General features: G+C 37.6%; 2 protein-coding genes across 2 annotated transcripts; one reads left to right on the plus strand and one right to left on the minus strand.

Moving 5' to 3' along the window:
- The first annotated feature begins 3,539 nt into the window (after positions 1-3,539).
- On the plus strand, positions 3,540-4,523 carry LOC133108312 (olfactory receptor 1-like). The gene has a single exon (XM_061217785.1). It carries the CDS (start codon positions 3,540-3,542, stop codon positions 4,521-4,523), a length of 984 nt encoding a protein of 327 aa, XP_061073769.1.
- A 3,573-nt stretch (positions 4,524-8,096) lies between these two features.
- LOC133108314 (olfactory receptor 1-like) lies at positions 8,097-12,134 on the minus strand. Its single transcript, XM_061217787.1, has 3 exons — positions 11,171-12,134; positions 10,457-10,490; positions 8,097-8,154 (listed from the first exon to the last, which is right to left on the minus strand). The coding sequence occupies exons 1-3, from the start codon at positions 12,132-12,134 to the stop codon at positions 8,097-8,099; spliced, it is 1,056 nt and encodes a 351-aa protein (XP_061073771.1).
- Positions 12,135-14,576: the final 2,442 nt, after the last annotated feature.

Genomic DNA, 14,576 nt, shown 5'->3' on the forward strand with positions numbered 1-14,576 from the left:
GAAGAATGAGGACAGAAGAGAGGGAGGCTGCTCGTGCGGCATGGAGTGATTCACTGATGGAGAGGAGCGTGGTCTCCGTCGAGTGGCCAGATCTGAAGCCAGACTGATGGGGGTCTAGCAGGTTGTTGTTAGAAAAGAAAGAAGGAAGTTGACTAGAAGTGGCTCGTTCTATGGGTTTAGATAGAAAACGAAGAAGAGATACTGGGCAGTAGTTCTGGATGATGGAGGGATCCAGAGTAGGCTTTTTTAGCAGCGGGGTGATGTAGGCCCTCTTGGAGGTTGCTGGAAAACAGCCAGAGACAGGGAGGAGTTAACAAGGGAGGTGACAAATGGGAGAATGTCAGGTGTCATAGTCTGTTTCATGTTTAGTTATTTTCTTAGTTATTTTATTGTCATGTGACATATTTTGGTAGTCTAGTCTCGCCACGTTTTTATGTTTTACCGTAAATCCTCAAATTGTGTCCGGGGTCTTTTATTTTCTTAGGCTGCACAAAGCACAGGCCTTTATTTGGGGCAGGCTTGTATTTGAGGCAGGCCTTTATTTCTTATTAGGCTTCTGTTGTAGAATTTTATTCTTAGAAATAAAGTAAAAGGCTATACTTAAAGTGGGCCAACACTGTTAAACACTTCCTGTAACTGTTCAGAAATCAATTAGTGTAGGCTAATCAGGAAACACCGTTTGGTAAGTCATAGTGTCAGTCTTAACAGACTTAGTTTATTGCAAATATTCTCAAACACAATAAATCACATGCAAGTCCAGAATCCATAAAATAACAACTTGCCAGACACGCCTTCATGAACAATAACAAATTAGCGTAGATAACAGCAAGTTAAGGATCTTTTTTTCCTGAAGTGCGTTTTATTGTGAGACATGCGTTTTGTTTGGAGCAGCATACCGCTATCAAAAGATTTTCCCTTTGGTTTGGGATTTAATTTACCATTGGACTGTTTGATTCTATTGCTAAATGTTGGGACTGATGGGCACTGAAATCTGGGGGGTATTTGATGGTTCAGTGTTAAGTTTTATGTAGTTGAAAGAGTGTCGGGATTTCCACCCGTCTGTTTATTGCGAGCCAAGGCAGCCGCTTTCATTCATTCATTGAACGTGCGCTGTGCTGTAAATACATGGAAACCTTATTGCGTAGCCAAGTAGCCTTAATTGAGTTAATTTTAAATTTTGCCTGATTTACTTTTTATTAAATTCGTAGGCTGGAATGCCTCGCGGCAACAATTGTGTTTAAATGTATACTGCTTGAACTTTTGGCAAGCTACTTAGAAGGGGGCGGCAAGCAACTGGTAGCTTGAGAGCAACGTGTTGGAGACCCATGGTGTAGGACAACGACTTTTCATTGGCAACAGTATTAAACCAACCAACAATATAAAATATTAAGAAGAGCTCTTTTATTTCATTGAGTTAAATCGAAACAATGTCTTCTAGTGCTCATGGACTGATAGCCCTACTGGTAGGCAATATTACCCCGGCTTGTATTTGGGGGCCGGCCTTTATTTGTCCGAATCGGCCACGCCCCCGGCTATTATCTGAGGCCCGGCTTCAAATAGAATCCCGGACACAATTTGAGGATTTACTGTATTTCTTGTTTTGTTTCATTGTCAGGTCATGATTTATTTTTTAGTCTTGTCATGTCACATTATATAGTTTATTCCTGTCACAGTTTGTTTCTTGTTTTGTCAGGGTTTAAGTTTGATTCATGTTATGTTTTCCTGTTCATTGTTTAGCGTACACTTTTTTGTGTCTTTCCGCAAACCTTGCGTTCATACTTTCTCTCTCGGCTTTGCTGTCGCTCATGCTTCCCTAATGGTTTCATTTTCCCATGTGTACTTACTAATCTACTCACGTGAGATCAGGATTGGGTAATACTAACATTCTAACCATGTGTTTATGTTTACCTTACGTTCTTGTGCATGTCATTTACTAATTTACTAATTTACTAACCTGTCTACATCTGCATGTAAGCTCAGTGTTCAAGTCATGTCTTTGCAAAATAGTTGCCTCCTGTTTGTCAGTGCACTTTTGAGCGGTTTTCCGAGCCATTGATTACCTTTTAAGATCCAAGCCTGTTGATATGATCATCGTTATTGACATCTGTTTTGTTGACCATTACCTGCCTGTACCACAAACTCTTGCCTGTTGTCCTTGTACTTTTGCCCCGCGGAGCGGACTGCGGTCTTGACTCTTGCACCGTCTTCGAATCCGAGCCTGCCTACCATCCGTCTGCACTACTGCCCTGCTGACAGCCTTCCTGGTTACTGGATTTTTTGCATGGTGTACCGATTTCGAGACTGCCTTCTCCCTCTGTATTGAACTTTGGTTTTTGGCTGGATTAACTGTATATGAACTTTGGTTGGACAATCCCTTAATAAAGCCCTGACGGGAGTCGTGCATTTTGGGTCCAACCCCCACGCACCCGTCTCAGTGTAAAGGCGTGAAATCTGCTCATTGTGGCTTTTGGCTACATTTCACTTATTCTTGTTATTTTTGATAAATATTTATTTTTGCTATTTAGCTGCTGTTTGATATTGACTGCCCACTAATAACAACCCCTTTTTTCTAATAGCCTGTGAATAAAGGCATTGCTTAATTTTGTGTGTAATGTCTTTATGAAACAAAACATCTTAGGTTTGAGTTAGGCTAAAGGTTATTCGGCTTGTATTTAATAAAAGTATTAATACTACTACTATTGTTTCTTGAAAAAAAAGAAAAATTTTCCTCTACGATTCTGAAATGTACTTGTTCACTAAATTAAGGCAGGAAATTAAGGAACATGTATTTAGATTCTGATAACTAGCCCTGATTTCTCTATAAACAGACATTGTGTTGACAGTTGCTAGTGTCAATGAGTTCCCCAGGTTCATTACTGTGTCACATGTAAAAAACTGCAGAGCAAGAAGTATAAATGCAGAGCTAATGTGCCTGTACTATAATACGCAACCAGGTTGAAGAAACTGGATTTTTTCCCCCTTGATCTCTGCCTAGTTGATTGTGGTGAGCAATTTATTTCACATTCTTCGCATTTTAAGAAGGTATTATTTGGAAGATTACCTATTTCCATAAGAAAAATACATTTACAATAATGCTCTTCATGAATGGGATGTTTTTTACTTTCAGGAAATGTCGGAAGTTTGAAGTGTGAAAGTAAATGAGGACACATTGATATACTTTCTTTGGCATTGTTTTCTTTGGCCATTAGCACATCATTCTACCACTGGAATGTATTTGGAAGATTGTAAGTGGGAACTGTATTGCTATTTTCAGACATTACCTCACATTTTGACAATTGTATTTGCTCAATTCAAAGCTCAGTACTTGACCTAAAAAGTCAGCCTCCCTTTGTCTCCCTTTTATGAATAATGTGATGATAAATAATGACTTGAAGGATTCTAGATAGCTCCGTATGTCTATGAAATCTTAAATGTTTTCTGAAATTGAAAAAAAAATCAGCTGCATTAAATAGAAATAATTCCGTTCATGTATTTTTTTCCTTACAGGACAAGTAAAGACAAAAACAAAAGCAAAAAGAATGAATCATTCATCTAACCTGAACTCCCTGAATTCCACCCTCTCTCTAAATACAGCTGTTGTGCATCCCCCATTTTTTTTCATTAATGGTTTGAATAACATACCCCATGCCAAGTACTACTATGTTTTCCTATGCTTTGTTTTTGTGGTCTCTGTGTTGGGGAACTCCTTTGTCATGTTTGTTATATATATAGAGCGCAGTTTTCACACCCCAAAGTATATGGGCGTTTTTAATTTGGCTGTAGCTGACCTCGGTGAAAGCACTTCTCTAATTCCAAATTTAATTGAAATGTTTCTTTTTGATTCCCAGTACATCTCTTATGATGCTTGCTTGGCCAACATGTTTTTTGTATTTTACTTTTCCTTTTTGCAAGCTCTCACTCTTACCATTCTGGCCTATGACAGATTGGTGGCAATATGTTTTCCACTGAGATACCATGCCATTGTCACAATGCCAGCCATCGCTGTGATGTTAGCAGTGGCGTGGGGAATTACTGCACTTTTCATTATTTCATTAGTTAGCTTAATTACCAGGTTGTCCTTTTGTAAATCCATAGTGGTAAAAAGCTACTTCTGTGATCATGGACCCATTTTCCGTTTGGCATGCAATGACAATCTTCCAAATGATATCATGGCATATGCTTGCGTAATATTGTTCCTTTATTTACCATTAATTTTGACTGTACTGTCATATGTGTTTATTGCTGGTGCACTCTTTAAAATCTCTTCACAGGAAGGGCGATTTAAAGCCATTAAGACTTGTTCTGCACACCTAATGCTGGTGGCTATATATTATCTTCCAATAATAGGCACCTACATTGCTGCGGATACTCATACCCTTCATCCAAATGCCAGAATAATCAATACATCACTTGCAATGGCCCTTCCTCCCATGATGAACCCAATCATTTATGTCCTGAACACAGAAGAGGTTAAGGAATTCTCAAAAAAACTTTTCAAAAGAACAAAAAGACAACTGAAATGATCAAATAATTAAATGATTAAGTACAACTGGAAATCTGCTGTTTACTGTTTCGGATTTTCCACAGTTTGTGAAAAAGGATAGGCTGATTTAATATAATCTGTGTTTAGTCAACTAATTCTTGGTTAATATATTTTGTGAAACAAAATTCATTTCAAGCTTATTATATGTATTATTAAATTGCATTGATTTGTGTTTGAATTTGTGGATTCTATTCTTGTTTGGTTTGAGTAATGTACTGTACTTTGTCACATATTTAGTTAGCTTAATGGTGATGTCAGGAAGTTATTAACTGTCAACAGTAACTATCGTTACAGTTCTACTCTTCCACAAATGAATGCAGATATTTTGACATCTGACGCAAGCAATAGTTAATTGCATCTTTATTCAATATTCCAGTTTAAAATCCCATGAGTTGGTATCGCAACAATAAAGCTAACAGTGTAAAGGAACATTACCTTTCAAGTTTATTAAATGTATTATTCATTTGAAAAATCATTATTAAATGTGATGAATTGATTCATGTGTGAATTTGTGGATTCTATTCTTGTTTGATTTGAGTAATGTACTGTACTTTGTCACGTTTACAGTTAGATTAATGGGGATGTCATTAAATTATTAGATGCCAACACTAACTACCTTGACAGTTCTACTCTTCCACAAATGGTACTTTTTCTGCAATTAAAACAAAACCTAAGGTAAGGAATAGTTAATTGCATCTTTATTTAATATTCCAGTATAAAATAGCAAGTGTCGCTATTGCAACAGTAAAGATACCAGTCAAATACCAGTTTGCCAGCATGATATTGGACACACTAGTAACACAAGCCTTATTAGTCAAGCATTTCTAAGATAAAACTGTAAGAAAAAAAATCCCATTTCTGCGGCCCAACTCTACTCTCTAACACAGCAGTTCCAAATCTTGTTCCTGGGGGACTCCTCTGCTGATTTTGAGAAGGATTGTTTACCCTCTTAAGCCATGCTGGGCCTATATGTAACAGTCAAGGTGCAATTGTCAAAGCTAGTGGTGACTGGAGGCCTGGCAAATTAGTGTCCAACAACATTTTCATAATTTCTTAACACCAGGCTTTAACACAATAGCAGAGCAGTTGTTGAAAGAGGCTGGTTTGATAAATTAACTGTGGATGTGATGTATCATTTTTATTGTCCCATTTCTTTCCCTTTAAAAACAGCGCAGTTCAATCTCTTCCTTAGTGCAGGTATAAGAAATCTAGGTGGTGTGGAGTACAATGCAATTCTTTTACACTTTCGATTCCTTCGGTCCAAAGAAGGACTCTTTTGACTGACTCACTTCATTCACTTGATTAAGTAAGACCAGAGCTCACAGGATCTCCCCTTCTGGCGAACAAAGACTTCTCGTTCAGAGTTCATAGTGGTTTTATAGTGTGCTGCAACATTGCATCATTAAATGCTTTTGCACAATTATTATAATTCATGTCTTGGCTTTCATGATTTGTATGTCTCAATGTGAAATTAAATTCAAAATATGCAGTTTTAAATGCTTAAAACATGGGGAAATAGATAGTTTTACGTAATTTGAAGGCCAGCCGGCTTGTCACCTTTCACCAATCACAAACCATATCAGCTGCATTCGTGGTCGTGGCTACATGTTAATGTGTTTGCTTTCAGGGTCTGTATGTGTTAATGTCAAGAGTAAATGTTCAGAGTAAAAATATAGTTTTACAAACATAAGATGACAAGTTATAGCCCCAGAGTTTCATTTTCCCAGTGTTTGTAGTCTCCCAGTTTCAACTACTATCACACAGCGAAACTTTGAAGCCGTTTTTCTCGAAAACAGGATTTGGTGGAACTCAAAATGCAATGGACAAAACTCCCTTGATATCTGTAGCAGAGAGATAATGTTGGTGTCATTCGAAAGCTTCCAGCTCTTCTGCATACCACTGTTGTAATGTGTGGTCATTTGCATTCCTGTCACCTTCCTTTCAGCTTTGACCAGTCTGGGAATTCTCCATTGACCTCACTCATTAACAACACATTTTTTCCCCCGCAAACTCTAGAGACCGATGTGTGTGAAAATCAGCAGGAGATCAGCAGTTTCCGAAACACTCAAACCACTCTGTCTACCAACAACAATCATTTCACGGTTAACGTCACTTAGATTACATTTCTTTCCCATTCTGATATTTGGTCTGAAATACAGCTGAACCTCTTGACCATGTCTGCATGCTTTTATCCATTAAATTGCTGCGACATGATTGGCTGAGTACATGTTTGCATTAACATTCTGGCTGCCTAACAAAGTGTTCAGTGAGTCTATAATGTACTCAATGACTCATGAGACGAGACGGCTTGAAGAAGGCGTGTTGCTCTCTTTCGGGCCACCAAGGGCCGGGGTGTGTGCGGTGTATCTAACACTAACTCTAATTGGATTAGATGGGGTACAATTGACTACCAAATTGGGAGAAAAAGTGGAAAAATCTGAAAAAAAAACAAACAAAAAAAACAAGAGTCGTATCGTAACAATAAAGGTAACAATCAAATACCAGTTCTTTAATAAAAGAAAAATAACTAAAATATAATCTGTGTTTAGTCTACTAATTATTGGTTAATATATTTGGTGGAACCTTACATTTCAAGTTTATTAAATGTATTATCAAAAAAATATTAAATGTGATGAATTACATTAATTCCTGTTTGAATTTGTGGATTCTATTCTTGTTTGTTTTGAGTAATGTACTGTACTTTGTCACATATTCAGTTAACTTAATGGGGATGTCATGAATTTATTAAATGCCAACACTAACTACCTTTACAGTTCTAGTCTTCCACAAATGGTACATTTTATGCAATTTTCTTTTAAATCCAAGGCAAGCAATAGTGAATTGCATCTTTATTTAATATTCCAGTATGAAATAGGAAGAGGTGCTATTGCAACAGTAAAGATATCAGTCAAATACCAGTTCTTTGCCAGCATCATTTTGGACACACACAGGATTTCTAAGAAAAATCTACTTTGTGGCCCAACTCTACTCTCTAATATAGCAGTTCCAAACCTTGGTCCTGGTGGCCTCCTCTGCTTGTTTTGAGAATGGTTGTTTACCCTTTTAACAAAATATGTGTTTCAAGTTGATTGAACTTGCAACATCTGTGCATTGCGGATCTTACCATGAATATTCTTCAAGTGTCAGTGTGGAGAACTCAGAGTACATCTATCTACAATTTTAAACGACGATAAAGGATACCCGATTTTATGATTCAAATACATTTTTTATTACTCACTGTTACGACCTAAGGCTCGATTTGGCCGTAACATAAAATGGACACAAACAACGAGGTGAAGGAATTACAAATATTTATTAAATACCTTCTTTTACTCTAGACTTAGTATTCAAATCCAAAATACAAGCCTTTTTAACAAGTGTCAAAGCCAACAACCAAATACAGGCCTTTTTAACAAGTGTCAAAGCCAACAACCAAATACAGAACACAATGCCAGAGAGCGGAAGGCGCATTCGCAGTGCAGCCACAAGCTAACATGAGCTAGCTCCAGAATGGTGAAGAAGCTGTGCTTTTAAACCCCCGCTTCCAGGTGCGTCAAATCCAAAAATCAGCGCTGGCGCAGTTCTCCTTAGCTCCGCCCACCTTTCCATTCCTGCAAGCAGAGCACACGAGCAGAGAGAAAAACCCAGAGCGGATCGAGAACCTGGGTCGTAACACTCACTTATAGCTGAGGAGAACTGGTTATATGTGATGGCATTGATGATCATGTAAATATGTGCTGATATTCTTTTCACAACTAATTGAAGCTCTGCTCATGCACTTTTATTTATTTACATTTAATTTTAAAATGTAATTAGAAAATTCCAGTATTTGCGGTGTGAGAATAACTGCACTAACAGTACGGATAGGCTTTTGTACTGTATGCCAGGGGTTAAACCAAACACTGTAACAATTACACAGGTCAATTACGGCCCAGCTCCACAAGCAAAATAGTAGGAAGGCATTTTTGGTCCATTTGACCATCTCCGGCCACTCTGTGCCAACCACCTTGCCTCAGTTTTTAGACAGTTTTAGACAGTTTTAACTGGTCTCTTGGGCAGTGAAAAGTTACGGTATGTTAGAATGATGTGACCTCTATAATTATGGTGTTTAACAAACAGTGATGAGAAAGGGTTAAGGGCTAAAGTGGAGGGCCTGATTGAATGGTGTAAGGAAAATAACCTAATGCTAACAAGTGTAAGATAGTCCAAGACAATTGGTGGACTTGTGTGTGGAATTTGTATGGAAATGGATATAATTCATTACGAATGACCTGACCGGGCGGCCTGTGGTGTAGTGGTTAAGGTACATGACTGTGACCTGCAAGGTCGGTGGTTTAATTCACGGTGTAGCCACAATAAGATCTGCACAGCCGTTGGGCCCTTGAGCAAGGCCCTTAACCCTGAATTGCTCCAGGGGAGGATTGTCTCCTGCTTAGTCTAATCAACTGTACGTCGCTCTGGATAAGAGCGTCTGCCAAAATGCCAATAATGTAATATTAATGTGAATGCCCTCAAATTAAATTTGTGAGGCACATACAGTGGGTTCCAGAATTATTGGCACCCTTAACAATAATGAAGAAAAAAGGCTGCATATAATAAACAACACAGATAATTATCTATGTATATGTTATGTTCATAGTATATAGTTTTCAACATATGGGAAAACTATATAATTTTATCTCAGTACATCTCCTCTCATGCTTCAATAATCTCATCTCTCCTTTCCTCAAAACCATATGACAATGACCCGTGACAATTTTTGTAAAATAAGATCAGTGAAATTGTCAATAATGTCAATTATTTAATTTAGTATATCTCAGTCTAAAGGAGGTATATTGTGTCATTCCATCTCTTTCTCTCTCACTAGAGTATAGAAATTAGGTAATAAAACATGCAATATCACTTTGTCATCCATCAGCATTGGAAAAGCTACAGTGCCCTCTATAATGTTTGGGACAAAGGCCCATCATTTATTTATTTGTACTCCACAATTTGAGATTTGTAATAACATCTCACATGTGGTTAAAGTGTTCATTGTCAGATTTTAAGGGCATTTTTATACATTTTGGTTTCACCATGTACAAATTATAACAGTGTTCATACATAGTCCCCCCAATTGTAGGGCACCATAATGTTTGGGACACAAAGTAGTCCTGTTTATTCCTTTGCATGCCATGTGTCTTCTCTGGTGATGCTCTGCCAGGCCTGTATTGCAGCCATCTTTAGCGAACGCTTCTCTTGGGAACTAGTCCTCTTAACTTTTTTCTTTGGCAGTCATACATGCCCAGGCCAAAACACCGATGTGGTGGTATATTTTACCAAATGTCATTGAAATTATGACTGGAAGAGAGTGCTATGGTCAGATGAGAACATTTTGGCCATGGACACCATCAACATGTTTGGCAGCAAATGAGCAATGCGCACAAGGAGAAGCAATTCATACCTATTGTTAAATATGGAGGTGGGTCATTGATGTTCAGAAAAGTACCAATACATTTTAGCAGAAAATCTGGTTGTCTCTGCTAGTAAGCTGACGCTGGGTCATAGGTAGATTGTCCTGCAGGACAATGACTCCAAACATACTCTAAATCAAAATAGACAAAATGGTTAAGTGAAAACGACATCCATGTTCTGCAATGGCCATTTCAGTTTCCAGAATTCATTTCCATCAAAACATGTGGTCTGAACTGAAGAGGGGGTCCATAAGCACAAACCCACAGATAATGATTCTGACTAGTTCTGCAGGAATGGTCAGAAGTTCTAGGAAGAGACTTATGGCTGTCATCTTTGCCAAGGGTGTTTGGACAAAGTATTAAAAGAGAGGTGTCAATAATTGTGAAACCATTGGTTGATTTCATTGAATCATAAATAGAGTATACACAGACACACATACTGTATACTGGGACACATTGCTTTCTATTTTCTTCTAGTTCAGAGTACACTGTTGGTTTGTTATCAACATAAGGATCCTATGTCCCATTGACAGTCACCCACAGATACCTACAGTCATCAGGTACTCAGATCACTCCTCTGCTGGATCTCAGGCGTGAAGCTCTTAATTGAGAGCTGCTAAAGAAGGCTTGCTTTGGTCCTAGGAGACTTCTGATGTAATTACACCAGTGAGAGGTTCTTATATGTGAAGAAATATGTTCAAAAACAAAATCATTATTTAAGGCCAATCATACAAGTATTTTTCTGCAATTCATCCTTAATGCAACTTTGAGATTCAATTAAATATTGCTTGAAAGTACATTCAACTGTAACGATAGTTACTGTTGGGAGTTAATAACTTTATGACGTCACCATTAAGCTAACTGAATATGTGACAAAGTACAGTACATTACCAAACAAGAATAGAATCCACAAATTCAAACATGAATCAATGTACTTCAACTCCATTTAAAAATGAATTAAATAAATAATACATTTAAAAAACTTGAAATGCAATGTTCCATAAAATACATTAACCAAGAATTAGTTGACAAAAGACATTATTATAATTATTATTATTATATATTATCAATTATATTAAATCAGATTATATTTCCACAAACTGTGGAAATACAGTAAACAGTAAACAGCAGATTTCCTATTATATAGAATTACTTAATTATTTCAAAAGATTATTTCTTTTGAAAAGTTTTTTTGAGAATTCCTTAACCTCTTCTGTGTTCAGGACATAAATGATTGGGTTCATCATGGGAGGAAGGGCCATTGCAAGTGATGTATTGATTATTCTGGCATTTGGATGAAGGGTATGAGTATCCGCAGCAATGTAGGTGCCTATTATTGGAAGATAATATATAGCCACCAGCATTAGGTGTGCAGAACAAGTCTTAATGGCTTTAAACCGCCCTTCCTGTGAAGAGATTTTAAAGAGAGCACCTGCTATAAACACATATGACAGTACAGTCAAAACGAATGGTAAATAAAGGAACAATATTATGCAAGCATATGCCATTATATAATTTGGCAGATAGTCATTGCATGCCAAACGGAAAATGGGTCCATGATCACAGAAGTAGCTTTTTACCACTATGGATTTACAAAAGGACAACCTGGTAATTAAAGTAGCTAATAAAATTATGAAAAGTGCAGTAATTCCCCATGCCGCTGCTAACATCACAGCAATGGCTGGCATTGTGACAATGGCATGGTATCTCAGTGGAAAGCATATTGCCACCAATCTATCATATGCCAGAATGGTAAGAGTGAGAGCTTGCAAAAAGGAAAAGTAAAATACAAAAAACATGTTGGCCAAGCAAGCATCATAGGAGATGTACTGGGAATCAAAAAGAAATGTTGCCATTAAATTTGGAATAAGAGCAGTGCTTTCACCCAAGTCAGCTACAGCCAAATTAAAAACGCCCATATACTTTGGGGTGTGAAAACTGCGCTCTATATATATAACAAATATGACAAAGGAGTTCCCCAACACAGAGACCACAAAAACAAAGCATAGGAAAACATAGTAGTATTTGGCATGGGGTATGTTGTGAAAACCATTAATGAAAAAAAATGGGGGATGCACAACAGCTGTATTTAGAGAGAGGGTGGAATTCAAGGAGTTCAGGTTAGATGAATGATTCATTCTTTTTTGCTTTTCTTTTTGTCTTTACTTGTCCTGTAAGTAAAAAAATAAAAAAATAAACAGAATTATAATTATTTCTATTTAATGCAGCTGCTTAATTTTTAATTTCAGAAAACATTTAAGATCACAGACATACAGAACTACCTAGAATCCTGCAAGTCATTATTTATCATCACATTATTCATCAAGCAGTTTATATAAATCTCTTTATTTGCCATAGACAAAGGGAGGCTGACTTTTTAGGTCAAGTACTGAGTTTTGAACTGAGCCAATACAATTGTCAAAATGTGAGGTAATGTCTAACAATAGCAAAAAGATTCTCCTAACAACGTCTTCCAAATACTTTCCAGTTGCAGCATGACATGCTAATGGGCAAAGAAAACTGCCAAAAAAAGTATATCAATGTGTCCTCATGTACTTTCAAACTTCAGATTTTCTTAACGTTTCCCAAAAGTAAAAACCACAATGTTCATAAAGAGCACTACTGTACATGTATTTTTCTTGTTGAAATAGGTAATCTTCCAAATAATACCTTCTTGATAGGGGTAGAATGAGAAAAATTGCTTACCACAATCAACTAGGCAGAGATCAAATCAATAAAAAAATCCAGTTTGTTCAGCCGGGTTGTGTATTATAGTACAGGTGCATTAACTCTGCATTTATACTTCTTGCTCTGCAGTTGTTTGCATGTGACACAGAACCTGGGGAACTCATTGACGATAGCAACCGTCAATACAATGTCTGTTTATAGAGAAACCAAGGCTAGTCATCAGAATCTAGTTACATTTTCCTTAATTGCCTTCCTTAATTTAGTGAACAAGCACATTTCTGAATCATAAAATGAAATTAATAATTTATTAAAAGGAACAATAGTAGTATTATTAATACTATTATATAAAGGCAAGGCAAATAACCTTTGACCTAACTCGGGGACAGGATCACAAAGTCACCCACCATAAGTTGGATAACCACTGAACCCCTCACAAATGGGTGGGGCCACTAGAGGAGAGGGAAAAAACTGAAAATGAGAAAAACTCCCTGGTGAAATGTCAACTGAAATAAAACCGCAAAATCGGTTGAACAGGGTATTTGTAAGTTAGCACGCAATGTCCGAAGTAACGGGCGAGTCGTGTGAAAACAAATAACTGAAAAAGGGAACCAAAACTCCCTGGCATTTCACCAACAGAAAATTGACCTGAGAGATAACGGTCAGGGAAAAAAGAAATTCCTCAATGGAAGAGTTTCGTTAAGGCTATACCCAAGAGGCAAAATCCTCTGCTCGGTCCTCTAAACTGAAGAGGGCTTAAGATATCAAAATAGGGAATGTCCAGGGGAACCACCCAACCAAAGCAAAGCGGAACTACTAGTCACTATGCTTCTAATTAATTCTAAAAAGGTTACTGAATGCCTTTCCTGCCTAAAAGCAATTAAATCCTCGAACTACCACTTTACCGGCTCAGTGTACGTGTCAGAATAAAACACCAAAGCCCAGAGCAGTGCCAGGAAGAGACCTAAGTTGTTTTGGTTTCATAAAGACATTACACACAAAATTAAGCAATGCCTTTATTTAATATACAGTAGTTTCGTGTTTCATTTGACGTCATCTAGGCAAGAATGCTGCCGGCCGGGAAATAATACCTGCGAGGTTCTGACTCTAGGGGCAGCCAAGTTGCATTTCAGCCTGTAACAGGTAGAGCAGTCATTTGTAGCAAGATTACCCATAATCCAGAGTGGTTACAGTGTGTTTTTGCACAACCACCATCAGGTGACAAATGTCGACACTCTACACCACAGCTGTTGTGAGCTGTGATGGAGGTGTGCGACACAAAAAGCAACCAGTGTGGATAACCACTTGAACTGTCCGCTATCTCTTTGAGTATATTATAGCCAGCATGTTAATGCAAACATGTACTCAGCCAATCATGTTGCAGCAACTTAATGGATAAAAGCATGCAGACATGGTCACCAGGGTCTGCTGTATTTCAGACCAAATATCAGAATGGGAAAAAAATGAAATCTAAGTGACTTTTACCGTGAAATTATTGTTGTTGGTAGACAGGGTGGTTTGAGTGTTTTGGAAACTGCTGGAATTTTCACACACATCAGTCTCTCGAGTTTGCTGGGAAAAAACATGTTGTTAATGAGAGAGCTCAGTGGAGAATTCCCAGACTGGTCAAAGCTGAAAGGAAGGTGACAGTAATGCAAATAACCACACATTACAACAGTGGTATGCAGAAGAGCATCTCTGAACAGAGAACGCTTAAAATCTCTTCAGTGGATAGGCTACAGTTGCAGAAGACCAATACATGTAAAAATAAGTAGAATAAATACCTAATAAAGTGCTTTACATTACATTAGGCAGACACTCTTATCCAGAGTGATGTGCAGTTGATTACACTAAGTAGGAGACAATCCTCCCCTGGAGTAATGCAGGGTTAAGGG

This window comes from Conger conger, chromosome 13 (genome assembly GCF_963514075.1).
Source record: "Conger conger chromosome 13, fConCon1.1, whole genome shotgun sequence".
In the NCBI taxonomy this organism is placed as follows: domain Eukaryota; kingdom Metazoa; phylum Chordata; class Actinopteri; order Anguilliformes; family Congridae; genus Conger; species Conger conger.

Coding starts and splice junctions, on each gene's coding strand:
- LOC133108312 (XM_061217785.1), top strand. CDS start 3,540: ATGAATCATTCATCTAACCTGAACTCCCTGAATTCCACCCTCTCTCTA.
- LOC133108314 (XM_061217787.1), bottom strand. CDS start 12,134: ATGAATCATTCATCTAACCTGAACTCCTTGAATTCCACCCTCTCTCTA. Junction 10,491..11,170: donor AAAAAAACTTTTCAAAAGAA/ATAATCTTTTGA, acceptor TTGATAACAAAC/CAACAGTGTACTCTGAACTA. Junction 8,155..10,456: donor GAACTAGAAGAAAATAGAAA/GCAATGTGTCCC, acceptor CTCTGCTTGCAG/GAATGGAAAGGTGGGCGGAG.